At 36.2% G+C, this 19,039-nt stretch overlaps 1 protein-coding gene across 1 annotated transcript; it reads right to left on the bottom strand.

Annotated features, from left to right (window-relative positions):
* Window positions 1–3,232: 3,232 nt before the first annotated feature.
* On the bottom strand, window positions 3,233–9,659 carry LOC128995280 (serine/threonine-protein kinase Nek8-like). Its single transcript, XM_054420242.1, has 6 exons — window positions 9,264–9,659; window positions 8,470–8,557; window positions 7,291–7,458; window positions 6,783–6,943; window positions 5,239–5,389; window positions 3,233–3,574 (listed from the first exon to the last, which is right to left on the bottom strand). The coding sequence occupies exons 1-6, from the start codon at window positions 9,308–9,310 to the stop codon at window positions 3,353–3,355; spliced, it is 837 nt and encodes a 278-aa protein (XP_054276217.1). The 5' UTR covers window positions 9,311–9,659; the 3' UTR covers window positions 3,233–3,352.
* Window positions 9,660–19,039: the final 9,380 nt, after the last annotated feature.

Here is a 19,039-nt window from a genome sequence, read left to right as displayed (position 1 = left end):
CCAGTTGTAACAATAAGTCGACTAAAGCCAGAGAATGTAGAGTAGAGTCTCAATCATCCAACATTCGGTTATTCCACCTTCCTTGCAGAAATTCAAGTAACCAGGGTGTCTACCAACCGGGAAAACCGGGAATTGTACTTAATTTTTTACTGGCCATGAAATGTACAGGAATTGTCCTTAAATACCAGACTATGTCCTTAAATTTTTAATGGGCCATAATTTTATCAATCGCTAGTTGGTTAGGAGCACAAAAGGTTTATCAGATGTTTGTTTACATTTTCATAATTTATTACTAGAGTAATTATGCAATAAAAACCCCATTAGCAGTCTCAAACCCATTAATATTTTATCACGACAATCAAGTACTTCCAAGAACTGTTGACTCAGTAGTAGCTTAGCTCATAAAAGTTTTATCACTTTTATTTCTTTACAACTTCTTTATTTATTACTAGAGTAATCATTATTAGATCCCATATATCCCATATATTAGAAACATATTTTATCATGGAAATAATGGTTTTATAATGGCTGTTAAATTTCACTTCTTACTTGTATTTTCGTCTTGAACATTCAATTTGCCGCTGGCCATTGCCTAGTGCCATAAAACTGTTTATGGTTTCGGTTTCATATAAAACATGTAACTAATCTACAGTCTTATTTTGTAAGTTAAACCCCTTTGTTATGGATATTTTATCTTTCAATTGACAAAACCACAAGCATTGTTGTTTGCATTAATTTTTTATCACTACGTAGGCCTACTTGGTTTCAAATTATTTCATTGCATTTTCTGTATCTTTGTACATTGTTGGCGTTCAGGTTTAAATTTTTTTTATTTCCCATATTTATTAATTTATTGCGTTGCATTGCTTTAAGCATTCTAAATCTTATGAACTAGAATGATGATATTGTAGTGACTTTGCTGATATTGTAACCTCATTGTTTGTTACTCAGTTTATATAGGCCCTCCTAAATAATTAGGCCTAGGCCTGGGTATTTTGACTCTTTGAAAGAGCTGTAAAATATACTAAGAAAATGTAATTGAGTCTAAGATTAACTAATGATCGCTATGTGTCAATATTAACTTTGCAGATGAAAAGACAATAATCTTACTCTGTGCTTACTGGTAGACGCTTACCATACCGATTTTGTACCTAGAACCGAGTTACAATATATTCATTCATTATGCATTACAGATTTTTTTTCAAAAGTAGTCGAGAACCTAACGTTGTGCCAGGGCGAATAATGCCAAATTAATCCGCCTGGATCGGATAAGCTATGTTATGATGTTTCCGTGACCGATGGAGATATTTAGGATTTTGTCGCTATTGCAGGAGACAATGATTGCGTTTTTCTGTTACACTATTAAAGCTGTACCTAAAGTATATGTTTGTTTACTTTCAATAAGTTTCTATTTTGAAATTTAATTCTTGTCTATTATTATTTACTTTTCTCTCTGGAACAACTACAATGAAGAACAAGATTAATACAGTTTGATAAATCAGGAATATTATTCTGTTATCACACCGACAAAAGTCCTTAAATGTACGGGAATTGTCCATGAATTATTTATCCAGAATGTAGTAGACACCCTTAACGTGATATTACAGCGATTTCTGAGCGATATGAATACATTGTCGCGCGTATGTCAGGACAACCTATGTTTTGCCTCTGTCTGTAATGAATGAAACGAATGAGGCTTTATGCACATCCGCTTGACAGTACTTTCTCATCATTTTACCTGTTATGTATCACACATTTTGTTAACTTGTCATACCTCTGCACTAGTCTGCTACCCCTCACGTCTTAATGTAACGGAGTGACTTGCAGCTGGGTGGACGAGTTTTATTTACTCTTTGTTTAACATATACAGTAAAATAACATCAGCGTAGTGTCTTTATTTTTTTCTTAGCTTATTGTAATATTGTCCGTACTAGGAAACGGAAAAGCAGATCCTAGGAAGACAATCTCAAAGCCTTAAATCAATTTGACTGAAGAGAAAAATTATTAAGATTTTCATCATAGTTTTGTTTCTCAAACATAAAATAGTAAATGTACGAAATCATGGGTGAAAAAATTCAACATATTTTTTAACCAAGATCCCGTTTTTCTTTGTTTGACCATGAAGTGAAAAACAATTGAACAAACAAATCCCATTTTCTCGCTGATACTTTTTACTTGTAAAATATGCTGTGCCCTATAAAATATCTCCAATTGTATTTACTTTTTTAACGTTTGGTGTGGCACTGATAAAATTGGATACAGTATATATGTGATTTAAGATTTAATCCATTGGGCATGTTTTGAATGTGGAAATATTTTGTAATTATTAGGCCTACCCAACATTATTTTATTGTTACCACCATGACAGAGATTCATTAACATTTTTTTGAGAAGAAGACTAAAATGGTTGGTTAAAAGAAAATACATATTAACTCTTATTTTGCCTCCATACATATAGGATTATATGAGAGTATTTTTTTAAGTAAGGGCCATTTTTATTGCTTTATAGTTTTGCCGTCACAACGAGGCACTTCAACGCTTACTGGCATCATTTGAGAACAGAATGGATACCATTTGCAGCTCTGTAGCTGTTGTGTACGCCACATTATACCAGTAAGCGGCGAGGAGCCTCGTTGCTGCGTACCCGTGAACTATGTAGCTATAGCCTACACAAAAACGACCCTCGTATTTTGATATGACGGTTTAAAATGTAATCAAGTTTTATTCACAGAATTACTTCAAACAATTGTTGATTGCATAATGCACCTTTACCTTTCTTCGACCAGCTTGGAAAGTGAATTTTTATTTTAGCAATAACAGCTACAATTTACAACAATTTATTTAAACTTGTGTATATAAAAAAATACATACACTTATTTCTAGTAAAAAGTGTTCAACCTTTATTTATCTCCTATAACTTACCAATAGTTTTTAGCTTAAGTAAATATCCTTAATAATCTTTTGAAGGGAGGGGACTGTAGAGTTTTTAATTTAAACGTGAAATAAGACACTCGAGGTTAATAAAAATTTCATATAATATAAATTAAATAGTATTTACAAAATTACGCTTAGTGTTTGTTAACTGACAATTTTAAATTGTTTTAATCAATAAATAAAAGTAAAGATACATATCAGGACAAATTGACTATTCACATGGGTACGTGCAATTTCCCTAATAGTTTTAAGTTCTAAAGCATACATAAAAAAATCTACATCTGAACGAACAGTATATTTAAATAAATTTATGTTTACATTTTTAAATATCCTTGAAATACTCTCATTACAGATTAAGTTAAAAAAAACTGGACAAAATCATCATTGTGAACAAAGTTGATGTGATTTCCAGTATCAGTTAGGTTTGGTTAGTTCTCTTAGCCAAACTGCCAAGTGAAGTGATGATCGTCAGAGCTACCGGAGCAACCAGGCGATGGGAGAGGACGTCGTCAACGCTCGGTCGGTTGAGGGGATCTCGGTCCAGCATAAGTCCCAAAATCTCCATGATGCCGCTGTCATATAGGGGGCTTATTGGCTCAATAGCACCGTGCATTATCTCCATCACTACTGCTGCCAGGGTCTGATAACAAGGGTTCAATTGAAAATCATTTCATTTTGTACATTTTAAACCCCCTCCCCCCCGCAGACTAAGAAATTTTCAATTTGTCTAAATGGATTTTAACAAAATTATTTCCATGAAGAAGTCATATTTATTCCCCATTTAAATTACGTTTGATGTAACAAATATGGTACCTACTCAGGTTTTTTGCTGGGGAAAGGGAAAAAGTGTTTTGAAAAATTAAATGTTAATATTATAGGATGAAGCAAACTTTAACACTAACAGTTACCTTTTTCTTCAAAACTTTTAATTGTACAACAATGCTTTGATGCACTAAATTGTTCTGTTTTTTAAGCTCTTAAGGGGATGATGAAAATTGGGCATTCCCCTATTTTAAAAGTAAACAATTGTTTAAAAACCAGTTTAAAAAAAGTTAAACATTATAAAACCCCTTTGCCTATGACCGGATCTTGCTGGTTTGCAAATTCATTCAAGTTTATCCAGCTCTACACTTTCATTCCACATTTCATCAAAATCAGACCAGAATTTGAGTCAGTTATCATGTTCACAGACACATATAATATTTAAAAAATATATAAATAGATAGATAAGTATTTACTTTACATAAATACAAATTTCAACAAATAGTGTTTGCTTACTTTAATAGCTTCTTCGGGAATTCGCTAGCAAGATTGTGAGGACTTTTTAGATTTAGATAGAGTACTTATCCTCATAAATCGTTTGGTGAAATTATAAGACTACACAAACACACAAGGTGTGTATTCAACCGCAAAAATTAGTGATGGATGATAGTTGAATGAATTAGGTAACAGCTTTGTTTGTTTGCTTCTTAAGACCAGAACCGTTCATTTTGAGCCCCATGATCAAAAACAGCTGGGTCCAGTTTCAAACCATCTAAAACCTAAGACTTTTATCACGTCAAACCAGCAATACAGCTACAGTAGACTCCCTCTTATCCGGACACGTTTTAACCGGACTACACTTGGCGGAAATGACATCTCTTTAACCGGACAATTTTTTATCAGTACATCGGTTTAGTCGGACTAGATCGGCAGGAAGTGGGCGGTACTGAAACGTCTGTTCTTGTGGGAAAGATTTGAGACCAGTAATCACGTGTCTAAATACGTAATAATCATTATTGGCTTATACACTATGCATTCAAACGGTCCGGTTTAACAAGTTTTTGGGGACGGTTTAACCGCTATCCGGACTGGCCTCTGTCCTGAAAAGTCCGGATAAGAGGGAGTCTACTGAATATAATATTTTATAGATTTATTTTTAAACACTTGTATCAACGAGCACTTTCATATGGTCCCTAGTGTAGGAAAAGAAACATAATTAATCTGCCAGGACTTGCATAAAAATCACAACAATTGTATATAACAGTTTTTTTTCTTATCACTATATCAAGTGGTCGTTTAAAATATTAATTAAAAAATTATTGCTCTGAGACAAATCCAATTTTAAAAGCTCTGCACTTAGTCCCTGCTGAATTTGTTATGGTTTAAGCATTTCAAGGTTCAGTTGTAACTTTCTATTACTATATAACAATGCAGTTTTAATTCACACTCGTATTTCCTACATTATATTGTACAAAATGTAAGTTAAATGTAAACCTTTAATGCAAGGACACCTGTACTAAAATAAACTTAACTGACAGAGACCTGGGCTTGAAAAGGCTGCCTGAGTGTGCACATGTTGTACAAGACGCAGCCTAGAGCCCAGACATCACTGTGTGTTCCGTACGCCTTTCCTTGACACAGCTCGGGCGACAAGTAGCAAGGCGTTCCTACCACACTCGACGTCTTGCTGCGGCTGAAATAACAAGAAACCTATAGTCTAGTTATTTGCGTTTTATCATCTAAAGGCCCGTGTACACGAGGCTAGTTTTAGCTGCTAATTGCTCCTTACTCGCTGCTAGTTCTTTTTAACATGTTTCATAACACAAGTGTTAACAAGTGGGGAGGGTAGTCACGTTAACACTAGGGCTATCGAATTAGCGCGCCACTAGCAGATTGTGACCACTTCTAGGAGAGCTCTAGTGCTAATCGGCACTCGCCAGGACAGGACAGTTGATACTTGTTTGTCACATAGAGTGGTTGTAAACTGTTCTTCCACTGCCTGTTCTCTTAAAAGAGTATTCAAAGCACCAAGATGTTCTTGCCTAATTCAATTTTGAACCCACAAAGTTTGTCTCTTTTTATTAAGTTCCTTTACATCAATTCTAAAAATGTGTCTCAAAACATTGTGATTTAAATGAACAGAAGACATTTTGTAAAAACTGAAATGACAACTTCGTCCACAGAACACCTAAATTCTACAACTGACAAGCGCTAAAATCAGCTCCAATAGCCACGAGTAGATGGAAATTTTTGCGCTAGTGTGTCCAGCTTGTGCTAATAGTGAATAATAGCGCTGCTAGTAAACTAGCCACGTGTACACGGACCTCAACATTCAATCAGACACGTGGGTTAGTATTCATTGTTATATTATGGTTTTTTGTGGGAAATATAATTAATTTATATCTCTACAGCTTATTTATTTGAAACTGATTATGAATGAGTGTAAAATGGGGTGAGATGACCTGTGTAGCTTTGTGACTAAGATTGGCTCTTTCCTTTGATCAGGAGCTTTTACTAAGCCCAGTTTTTAATCAGCAAAAAGCTACAAACAGCACAAGGACCAAAGCGGTGACCCAATTACCAGGCGAGCACTATGACCATTCATCTACCCAGACATGCAATAGTCATTGGCGGATAAGATTTATGAACAGTTGCTCTTGAATATGTACACAAGTATCAGCTGAAACTTTAGGAACTTTATTTAACTAACTAATTCACTAAGATTGGCTAATCAGTGATATAACTCTGAGTTCAGTGATTCTCTCAGTTCCGAGTGGTTAGAAAGCAGGGTACTTCTGTTCTTGGTGCACAGGTTCAAATCCCGCACATTTCCAATGGCTTTGAGCCATAATATGTGATAATTCCAAAACTTGGGCAATCACATTTTTTTACCTTAAGATATAGGCAAGTGCCACTTATCTATAAAACTAAAAGGTAGGTTTTAGGCAAGGATTTAATTTTTATTTCAGTACACACACAAAAATGAGTCAGTTTAATTTTAATTTTTTCCATCATATATGGTATGCCAAAATATGTTTACAAAAAAGTTTTTACCTAAACACTTACATGCTGATTAACCTAATTACCTGGTCAACATTTTTGAGATTCCAAAGTCGGTAAGTTTGATGATTTGTCCCTGACTACCAGTGAGCAAGATGTTCCTTGTAGTAATGTCTCTGTGAAGGATCTTCTTGCTGTGGATGTACTGTAGAGCTAGGCACAGCTGGGTGAAGAAACTCAATACTTTCTGTAAAATGAGGAATATTTTGAGAAAATGTGCAGTCATTACCATAAAACATTATTTTATTTCAAGCATGAGGTTACTTTGATATGTCCTTTTTTAAGAAAATAATTATTATTGAGATTTAAAGTCTATGAAGTACATTAAACTAAACTTTTTCTTATGGAAGTTTGATAAAGCCTTCGTTGAAAAATGTTTCTGAGGGGGCAAACTGGCATTTAGTTCCAGATGCAGGGTTTGGGAAAAAGGTTAAAAAAAGGGAAAAGGGTCTTGCTAAAAAATGTTATAAAAGCGCTTAGATAATAAAACGGAATTAAATACTGAAAGTTTATCTTTAATTGATTAACATTTACCTCTTGGGGGAGCAGCTCTGACTGGATTTGGAGATATTCATACAGAGTACCTTTGGTGGCATACTCCATAACAATAACTAGAGCCCCCTGACTGATGAAACTGTCCTGGTATCTTATAATGTGAGGATGTTTCAGTAGCGACATCACCTTCACCTCCTGAACTGTATCCTAAAATATATGTGTGTGTACACAGAGAAGTTATCTACAGTAGAAGAAACATTAAATGATAAACTTATAGCACTAGTTTCTGATGGTGTCTAGGGCTTGAGCAAAGTCTAATACCAGCCCCTTGCCCTTATGTAGGCCTACTGGCTACTAGTGTATAGCATAGCACTAGTTTTTGGTGGCTAGGCTAGGGCAAAGTCCAATACCCCCTTGCCTTCATGTACTACAACACTGACAGTGGATGAAGACCCAGTCGCTCAGACTCTTCCTCTTGATCGTCACATATATTTACTGCACAACATACAAGAGCTGAGAGTGCACAGTCATCACATAAGCAAAAGTTTGCTCTGAACATTACTTCTCTGTTGAGTGTATTAGCGAGAGATTAAACTATACAAATAAAACTTTTAAACTTGGAAAAAAGTCACCGTAGTCTACAATGGATTATTGATTTTAATCATAATAGGCTATTGTAAAAACAAAGAACTTTGCTTTTAAAAAATGTTTACGTTTCATCAAAGAGTAAAGCAGAAACCTTCCTTGGTAACCTACAACAATTGGGAACACTGTCAAGGTAAATCCCTTGAGAGCTCCTCGCTTTCCCTTTGAAAATACCATTATACCAATTTTAATCGCAAATCAACTATTAGGGGCTGGGATTTATGTTCTCAGGATGGACACATGAGCAAAATAAAATTAACTCATTTAAAACCTTAGAAGTCTTTGGGTCTGAGAAAATTAAACTTTATTCAACTCCTTTACTCCCGAACTTAATACGTTTTTACCAAAATACACAGTTCGTTATTAGTTGTTTTAAGCACTAACATCAACTCAAATGAAAAATATGAATAGGGAACCAGAAAATGTGTCCAAGATTCCTTATAAACATGTTTCAACTCTAAAATTTGGAAATTCTTTATATTATCAAACAAAAAAATTAATTTCTTATTAGCGGTTTCTAAAGAACAATTGATTTACCTTCTGTTGCGGGTAGTTTTCCAATGTTTTACTTACCTTTAATTCTTTTTCATTTAGGTGTTCAATCACTATCTGTTTTAAAATTACCCTCTCTCCAGAACCTTTTCGACATAAATATACAGTTCTGTAAAAAAAACAGTTTGTAATAGTTTTGTTTTAACCAGCATTTGACAGAGATTAAATATTAAATATTTTTTATTAGATCAAAAATAATTCTCATACTCATCATCAGACAGATTGATAATTTACATAGGCCAGTTCTGTGTTGGGTAAAACTCTGAATGCTTTAATTGACAATCTTCATACCTAATTAAAATAGCATACCGGTAGTCTCTTAGTTGTAACTATACGAATCAAAATAAAATTTTATTTTCCAATTGAAAATTTGATAGAGGCAGGTACTATATAGTATTTACATAATAGTAACTTATTTATTTTTTACGCCAACACTATTTTATGTTTATGAAGTCATAAAATAACTCCTGTAAAATAAAATGCTAGTTAATAGATGTTTATGTGTAGGCAAAACAGTAAAATTTAGTATAAACTTTACTACCGGTACTTTTCGTGGGTAAATGTTTTTGAATTTGGGTTCAATCTAACTTGTGAATATAGCCTGATGACTTTTTAATTTATTTGGTCTTTTAACCCAGTTTCAGTTCTAGCAATTTAATATTTATGTGTAGGCTCTTGATACTAAAATGTTTCAGTTATAAACCTTATAACTATCCTGAAGGCACAGGCACAACTTTTTGAACCAACTTATCAAGAGGAAGAATGCAGAAATTATTTAGGCTACTTCCATAATGATAATTCCTGTTCAATCTTACCCAAATGCACCTCTTCCAACTAAAACAAGTTTGTCATATTCTTCCATTTCCCTCAATAAATACAAAATAATATGGAGATATTAAGTTAGATCTAATTAAATACAGTAAGCTAAATCTATGTACAACAACCAATTTGATGCACTAAGTCACATAACCGAGTAATTTGTGTGTTCAAATAAACTTAATTCCACTAAAACAATTGCACACGACAAATTTTCAGCAAGACGAATGATTTATCCTGTTATCAAAATCTCAAGTTTCATGATTTTACCCGTTGGTACTAAACCCTGATTCCTAAGCAGTACCCACTCCTTTTTTCTTTTATTTATTTTAATAGTTAAAATTAAGTTTGCATTTTAAATTGTATTTGAAAACAAATCACAGCTTTTTTGAAAGTGCAGTACTGTAGCTTCGGGTTGAATTTCAGCAAGTCTATAATGTCTGTACAATGTTATCGTAGGTACTATAAGAAGTGCATGTGTTAGTAGGAATTTCAATACAGTAAATTCAAATAAACTTTATTTGTGACAGAAATATCTTCATAATAGCGTCCCAGTTCCTGACCAAATAAACAAAATCGTAGAGTCTGTTCACCTCTGTAAAGTGTAAACTTGCATCAAGCTCAGTCCTAGTTGGCAATGTTTATACCCCCAGGCCAGTCCACTTACATGTACTCCGCAATATGTGATACCTTTGATGAGATCATGAGCTTAATCAAGGATCTAACACTTATTGTTAATTGTTATGGGTGATTTCAACCTCGCAGATACCATCTGGAAAGACCCAGATCATCAAATATACGTCAAGGAAACTTTCTCGTCATATGAGCTCACTCAGGTCAACCAGAGTCCTAAATCATAGGGGAGTTAGCCTTGACTTGATTTTCTCAAACAACGAAGATCTTGATGTAAAAAACGCTGAGGATGTATATTGCTGCCAGAAGATATGCATCACGGAGCTTTGTCTTTCTCTTTCTGCGCTTCAAACTGTTCACCCTCTACCCGGATCCTATATACTTCCATGACTTCCGACTTTGTGATGTTAATGATGTCTTTGATCCTTCGTCTCAACTAGCCTATCCTATTTTGTCTGAGTCTGACCAACTCAACATAGAGAACGATTTTAACAACTTCTGTACATACATTGGATCTACCAAGTCCCACTCACCCATAAAAAAATCCGCTAGCTCAAAATTTCCAAATTGGTTCTCTAATAACCTCAGAAGACTAATCATAGTTAAGAAGGCTCTACATAAGAAATATAAATCATTACTATCCCATCAAAATTAATTGAACTTCCAAAGAGTCTGCAAGTTACAAACAATTCAATATCACTTCGTTTATCTCAACAAGATCGAGAACAGTATCCTCTCAAACTTGAAGTCCTTCTGGTCATATGGCTAATGCCAAACAAGCTCATCTTCGCTCCTAATCTTCTATGTTCCTTGGCTCTGTAGAAGCGAGTCGCTGTCAATGCGCCACCACGTCAAACCGCCACCTCGGTGTTTTGGTCAGAGGCGTCAACCCACCACCACAAAAAAACCGAGGTGGTGGGTTGACGTGTACGTACAAGTCAACCCGCCACCTCGACAACAGGCCACCACGACAACCCACCACCACACAATTTTCCGAGGTGGCGGGTTGTCGTACACACTCAAGTCAATGAGCCACCACGACAACATGCCACCACGACAACCCGCCAACACCAGTTTTTATCAGAGGTGGCGGGTTGTCGTGAAGCTCCATGTTCGATGTCGGCAACCCGCCACCTCGTACGTAGGCGACAACGTGCCACCCCGTCAACCCGCCACCACTCTTTTACGAGGTGGCGGGTTGACGTGTACGCTCAGTGTTCGGTGCCGTCAACGCGCCATCTCGCTCATAGGCGACAACGTGCCACCTCGACAACCCACCACCTCGCGGTTGGATTTATCAATAAATAAATCGGTTGGATTTATATTCTGTAGCATTAAATATATTGTACTTTGATTCAGTTAATTTAGAGAAAGTTAATGTACCTAACTCTTAAATAGCATTTCTGGACATTTTAGTTTATTTTCGGAAGAAAGATTGATAGGTAATACAATTATTTACATGGTGAAAACCCGACATTTGAAAGGGTCTCACGCCTTTAAGGGTAGGAACTTTTAAATTCTAAAACCTTAATGCAAAACTACGAATTGGTCCGAATCCTTTAACACCAACATCTTAAACGTTGAAATTTGTCCACAAATAAGGGAGGAGTAGTGTTCACAAAACACAGTCCTCGCGTATTAATATGAGATGATAAAAACGTATACCAAAAACAAAAATAGAATAGTTATTTTACTTAATTGCCAGTGAATAAACAATTTTTTTCATTAGGCGTATAAATATATATATATAAGTTTTTATGCGCACCTACCACCACGTGCGCACGCAACATACTTGTGAAAAGCATGCATTTTATACATTTAAACCGGCGATAGTCAGGGATAGTCTTGTGCCATTTTATAATGGTGATTGCGAAAGCAAGACGCAAAGAAAATTGTATTCATTTGAATTCAAAAGGTAATTCGGGTGAAATTATCGGTATTCTGTGATTAGACCACGAATACTAGAAGAGACCCGGTATGGATTATAAACATAAACAAATGATGTTTTAAAAAAATAGTACAACACCCCATTGCTGTAACAATTATGGTCCAATCGTTATTTCAGCTTTTGTGATTTTGAACTATATACTATCACCGCTTTCCCATGATATAGGATGTTAACAAGCTTATATGGGAGAAAGTATGTTTCAGAATGCTGATACCGTTAATTTTTACATTTATTTTGTCATTTAATGTTTGATATTAAGTAATCGTCCGTGATATGAAATAAATTGAATCACGTATATTGGCGCCCTGATGGAATTTCAAATGTGTTTTGTTTTATGGCAAATTTACATGTCACGACCTATCCAACGACACCTTAAACTTGATGATCGGATGTGTAGCAGTTTCTAAACAATAATCACAACATTTGTGTTGGCCAATTAAATATTTAAATAATGATGATGTTTATGTGTAAATGTATCCTCGACTAAACAATTTTCACAATGCGCAGTATATCGTATCTACATAGGTTAAAATAATATTACTGATTCATTTGAACCTTAATTATGCATCAAGCAGTTTCATTATACGATTAGATAAAAATTTGCCTTAGGATTATAACCTGAAAAAAGTCAAAGCCAAAGTCCTTTATTTTTGTTAACCTGATTTTTGTTTGAAAAAAAAATGTTTTTTTTTCGCAAGATAATGACTTTTGGTACCATTTGCCTCCGTTTAATAACTGATCAACGCTGTTTATGGCGAAATAATATTACATTTGGATGTTAAAAATGTAACTGGCCTAAGCGTTTATTTCAAGTTACGGCCTGATTTATACGTTGAAGTACAGTGCTACTTTACTAATATTACAAATGAATGTTTGTGTGTTTGTTTGGGGTTCAATCACTCAATAACAATTCATTGATCACATCGGGATTAGGCTGAAATTTGGCATGATGATAACACTTTCCTGATTAAAATATAGGCTTGTTATTACCTCAAAACTTTTTTTCTTTCTTTTTGCCTTTTTGAATATATCTCTCGTATGTATTTAGAACAATAGCACAGTATGCCTCATTATTAAAAAATCAGGAACAAACCACGAATTATTACTGGGAAAGGTGAACGAAATGCATGTTGTAAAATGTAGACGTGGACACCTGGTGCAAAGTATTTGGCCGATTGTTTAATATAAACAAACCATAACAGTCAGTACTGGGAACTTTAAAGGAAATATTAGGGAACAGAATACAGGGGTGTCCCGTTAATCCCCTCGCACGTTTCTACGAATGGACTTAATCTGGTATTTCTTAGATTTTTCTTTCACATCAACAGGCCATTCCAGTTATTGAGGTGTCGGGTCACTCAGGCCAGTTCACTTTCCCGTAGTTGCGAGATCGCGATTGTCCTTTAATTTCCAACCTAAATACTGTTTTCATTTCACGTAGTAATCACAAAAGAGAACCAAACTAATATTCTGCTGTTGATAAAACTATTCTATTTCTTGTATTAATTTATTTTATTTAGACGTCGGATTATACTTTTTGAAAGATTTTTAGACAAAAACAAAACAATCCAAATCACTGTTTTGAATGATATTGGACACGTTTCTTTAAAATTGTACTAAAACGTCACTTACCAAATACCATAATGTGACGAGATAATACGTTATCTGAAAACAATTGGCGACCTGTTTAGTGTAATCATCTTCCTACCAACTGTCAATTATATCTTTACGTTATAATTTATTTACAATTAGTGAATAAACGGAACTAGCTGCTGTGCCCGTGATTCGAAACGGGAAGATGTACCAAAAGTCCATACTGCCTAATCCAAACACTTGTTAAGTAGTTTGAATTTTTAAACAAATAGCAATCAAATTTTTACAAAAATGTATGCCCTACATTGTAATTAACCTACTGTTTACATTAAAAATATATCACAACATAATTTTTATAACTTATGGTTATAGAATTTTTCTTCATTTCAATAATCAATTGCATAAATAAACCTACCACATAGTTGTGTAAATTACATAATGTTAACAATTAATATATGTTCTTCTTCTCATTTTTAATCTCTGACAACAGCTGGAATTACATAACAATGTCTGTTTCCCATGAATCTTATGGAGAAATGTGAACCTGTAAAGGGTCCCAGGGCCTCACCCTAATTATTTCCCTAAAAAGAGAGTTTCCTGGACAACTTCACGTTACGCTCTTTCCAAATGACACCAAAAACATGCCAATCGGTTTAGTAATTTCGGAGGAAGAAATGTCACAGAAAAACCTGCTTGCGTATTAAATAAGTTAAAAATCCCTCACCTCAGAATTTTAGAAGCCCGTGGAGCAGATACTAATTCAATATCGAAGGGGGGGGGGGTAGTTCTAATCCTCGGAGCGGTAGCTTGATTTTTGTCCAATTTGAGTCCAATCGGTTCAGTAGCTTATAGTTTATCTCAAACAAACACACAAACACCACCTCTTCTTTATAATAGTATAGATAGATTTAGTTGATGATAGATGGATAGATAGATGTCATTATTATGTGATTATTGTTATTGTTTATATTTGATTTGATTACAAGCTGTACACAGATTTAGTTTAGTTAGTAAAGATACTTTTAAATATGAATCAATTATTTCATACAATTTTCAACAGTACATTAGTGGAATGCCCCGAACCCATTGTGCCAAAAGTAAAAGTACGGCATTAATGCTACTTTGTTATTATCCGGAGGCCACCCTTATACAGCGTGCTGCAGCGGTTATGTTAGGTTGGGTTATCATAAAAATATGCTTGTAGAACTTTCTTAGTTTCGTTATGGATGGAATGATACCAGATGAGTCATACCATCGCCAAATCCCCTCCAAGTAGGCCAAGGTCAGGTCGTTGACCAATGGCCGGAGCGCGCGCATCACCTGTCACCGCCTGTATCTCAGGTATCGTCACTCATGTTGTATTGTTAGATTCATAATGAAACGAGGAAACCCAACCTAACATAACCGCTACAGCGCGCAGTATTTACTCAGTATCTACTCGGCGGAGTTCGTAAGAGTTCGTGTGGCAGCTAGGGGCGGTGACGCATTCAACTCAATCTTGCCTTCTGGGAGGCAGAACTCAAAACCGCTAATTGCAATTGCAATCATTTCATATTTGGACAGTAAGTTAATTTAAGTATGTTCTTTCTAATCATGTTTTTTTTGTCTTAGGTAAAAAAATCCCTCTAGAAAACAAGTGGCCTCCGAATAATACCAAAGTAACGGTACGGTATTTCCTGAAGCATGCATGAAATGGAATTTCAAGCAGAGCATGATAAATTCAATAGAAATCTTGGTTTAAGATATCTCCTAATGAGATTTTTGGAATATATCTATCTGGTATGATCTTCTCTGGGCAATACCCTTGACTCAAGAGATCAAAGTACGTTACCCGGTTGGGTCGAGTCTAGTTCTGTATCCTTTCTCAAATTCTTCTAAATAGAAAATCAGGTGCGCGCTAGTCCACACAAAGTACATTTTAGTCTGTTGTACTCTGTATCAACGATGTATATTTTGTTTTATGTTTTTGGTTGAATGTATTATTATTTTCACCACAATACGGTTTTAAGAGAAATTATAACCGGACAATACATTTTCATAATTTTTGTTTAGGCCATACACACGTGAATTACAATTAATTGATGAAGTTGTTAGGTAACTTATTTTGTTATTCATTGTCATAATGCTGAAAAAGAAAATAAGTATGGGTTTATTCCAGGTATACACCTACAAAAAATCCTAAGAAACTAATAACTTATTTTTCAAAATTATTAAAGTTTCATGTTTTTGTCTTCAATAAAAATATGCGAAAACATAACAAACGTTGTTATTTTAATTCTAGAATGACCCTAAGTCGTTAATTTGTAGTGAGTTTTTATCTTACAAAAGTTTTTTTTTAAACAATAACCGTTGATTAAAAGGAAAAATTGTCTTGCGTGGATGCGCGTGTACTTTATTTCTATGGCAGATCTTTTTAGGAAAACGAGTCGAAAATTAATGAATTCACAATAACTAATGTCTAGTTAACTTAACAGTAAACTAGATAACACAAGTCCAGGAAAACTGCAAAAAGTGATGCAGAGAGAGACAACAGCGGCTTTTGCCAACAAAGATGGCGGGTTGACGTGTACGCCCCATGTTAACTCTCGTCAACCCGCCACCTCGCATGTAAGCGACACCGTGCCACCACGTCAACCCACCATCACTATTTTATGAGGTGGCGGGTTGTCGTGTACGCTCAATGTTCGGTGTCGTCAACCCGCCACCTCGCACGTAGACGTCAACCAGCCACCACGTCAACCCACCACCACACTAAAGAGGTGGCTGGTTGACGTGTATGAACATGTCTAAGCACCACCAGGACAACGTGCCACCACGACAACACGCCACCACACATTTTTCCGAGGTGGCGGGTTGTCGTGCACGCTAGAGTCAACGTGCCACCCCGACAACGAGCCACCACGTCAACCCGCCACCTCAAACTTCTTCTTCTTTTTGATGGCGGGTTGACTTGGTGGCGGGTTGACGTGGTGGTGCCTTGGCGCGTTCCCGTAGAAGCCACTGACCCTGAAGGCACTTGCAACCTTTTCTCAAGATATTTTTCTTCTGTCTTATTCAAAAGTGACTGGCGTTCTACTGCCCACTTTTGACTTTGGTCTGATCGATGAATAAGCAACTCAGCAACTGTAAGTTTCAAGCTTTGCATGTGCAGAGAAAGTTGGAATCATTGGACCCGAATAAAGGAGCCGGCCCAGCCGACATCCCGCCTGTTGTACTGAAGTACTGCGCCTCTGTTTTCACACCCAACCTCCAAATTTACTTTGCAAAACTTCTCTCAGGGGCTACTTTTCCGACGGTGCTGAAGCCAGCATAGCTTTGTTGTTCCTATTTTTAAATCGGGCTGCAAAACAATATAAAAAAACTATAGACCAATTGCCATTCAGTCTGCCCTGTCCAAAATGTATGAAAGCCTTATCCTTGACTTTTTGAGCTTTCAACTTGGCAGATTTATTGATCCAGAACAACATGTCATCAACCAGGGTCGCTCCTCTTGCACAAACCTCTACTCGTTTTCCAAAATGTAATCATGTCATGCATTTACCGAGCACCCAAGTATATTTGTGTCTATCTGGATTTTAGCAAAGCCTTCAACAAAACAGACCATCGTCTGTTGATTGCTAAGCTTGAGGGCTATGGCATCGGTGGCCCATTACTTTTCCTGGCTGAAAATTTACCTCACTGACTGCATCCTCGTTGTTAGGTGTGATGGAGAGCAGTCCCGTCCTTTCTCTGCCACTTCTGGAATGCCCCAGGGTTCTTTATCTCGAACCACTACTGTTCAACTTATTCATAAACGACATCTGCCCAGAAATTAAAACGAGATTTCTCTTATTTGCTGACGATATATGACATTAAGATGTTCAACAAAGTAACCTCCACACATGACCAATAAATGCTCCAACACTCGATAAACAACATCAGCCAATGGTGCATATCGAATACAATTGAGCTCATGTCTCCAAATGTTTAGTTATATGCAGGTTTCTCAGTCGCATAACGTAGTCCATGAGTATGACTATTGCATCGACGGCAGAAGTCTTCTCAGCGTGGTCGAGAAATTCAAGGATCTTGGTGTGATCACTGTCCCTTCACTCAGCCCACATACCTGATCCATCCTCAAGAGCCTCTTCTCTGCTGGGGTTTATTCATCGCTCTACAATAAGATCTCTCAAATCTCACATTGGGACATTGCACTTCTCACGCTGTACAAATCCCTAGCCCGACCAATCGCTTGGAGTACTGCACTGTCATCTGGAATCCTTATCAAACTATGGCCACATTGAAATCTTAAACATGATCAAATAAACACGATTTCTCAGACTACTGGGTCTAAAACTCGGGTTTCCTTTCCTGGACATGCCTGTAGCAGCTCTCGGGGTGCAGTACGGCCTTCAACCGCTACCCCAGAGACGGCAAGTCAACGACATTGTCTTCCTTAAGACCTTAAGCTGACAGATGGGATAATTCACTGCACCGAACTCTTGAATGAAGTTGACTTTAAAACGCTCCCAGAGAAACCCGATCAAGAGCTGTGTTCAAAATGAGATATCAGTCCACAAATTATACCCTTAACCTTATAACCACGGAACCTCCAGTGCTCCAGTAGACTGCGGAGATTTAACAAAGACGGCTGCCCACATCTAAGACTTCTTTTGGCAATCACCAGCATCTTTCAGGCGTGATGTCCAGAGGCTGCTTTTCTGATACCTCTCCGCACTCTCTCAGTGTCTTGGTTGTTCGTTTACAACTATTTAAATATTTGATACTTAAGTTATTAAATTGGTACCTCTAAAGGGCCACACAGACGCCGGGGAGTGCTTGTTCGTGTCCCTTGGTGGGATTTGTCTCGTGGGGTTCCTTTGGTGGTGACTTTAAAGGACCACACGCTCAACAGTGTGAAGTGCTGTTAGATGAGGTTAGAAAGTAGTGGCTATGCATTACTTTCTCCATTAAATATAGTTATAGATTTTATAGGATACTTCGCAATAACTTAAGAATTTTATTTGATCGGAAATCGGAATGGAGTATTGATGAAGCACCTGTTTTACTGCACTGTCTGATCAATCTGCAGCAATCAGCTGACTTGATTACAAGCAAAGCGAAATTTCTTCCACCATGGAAAGAACCTCAGACAAGCATTTTTTAGATTATTATTTCTTATCCATGTACTTCCATTTACTATTACTATACTACACGGTTACTAGAAAAAGTAATCGTGCTATACTATGAATACTTCGAAAACTTTTCTTGAACCATCGATGTATAGAACAATTAAAGAACAAAATACTTTTGGGATATTATCCTTTGTAGATAGTCTACAAACAATGAACATAGAACCATAGATAAAAGGAGTACAGAGTATGTCTACTTCTTTTAATCTACAGGGTGAGTTTTAATTGTCCCCCCCCCCAACTTTTTTCTACATTTTTTCAAATATCAATCCCAGACCACTTCCAAACATTGTAGGGTAGTAAGTACTTCATTTTGACAAGGTGGCCATTTCCGGCCGCCATCTTGGATCCGCCATATTGGATGCAAAATTTTTTTTTTCAAATGTAAAGGTGGGGTTGTGACCCATTATTTCAAACTAAATTTTTACCC

The sequence above is a fragment of the Macrosteles quadrilineatus genome, unplaced genomic scaffold, assembly GCF_028750875.1.
Source record: "Macrosteles quadrilineatus isolate MER2022 unplaced genomic scaffold, UCM_ALF_1.0 Scaffold_5__1_contigs__length_97177068, whole genome shotgun sequence".
Taxonomy (NCBI): domain Eukaryota; kingdom Metazoa; phylum Arthropoda; class Insecta; order Hemiptera; family Cicadellidae; genus Macrosteles; species Macrosteles quadrilineatus.
This window is presented reverse-complemented; position numbering and strand designations above follow the sequence as displayed.

Excerpts from the sequence above, each read along its gene's own strand:
- LOC128995280 (XM_054420242.1), bottom strand. The coding sequence starts at position 9,310 with ATGGAAGAATATGACAAACTTGTTTTAGTTGGAAGAGGTGCATTTGG. Across the intron at positions 5,390-6,782 it reads ATCTCAAAAATGTTGACCAG|CCGCAGCAAGACGTCGAGTG; the intron begins GTAATTAGGTTA and ends TTGTTATTTCAG. Across the intron at positions 3,575-5,238 it reads GGCAGCCTTTTCAAGCCCAG|ACCCTGGCAGCAGTAGTGAT; the intron begins GTCTCTGTCAGT and ends CCTTGTTATCAG.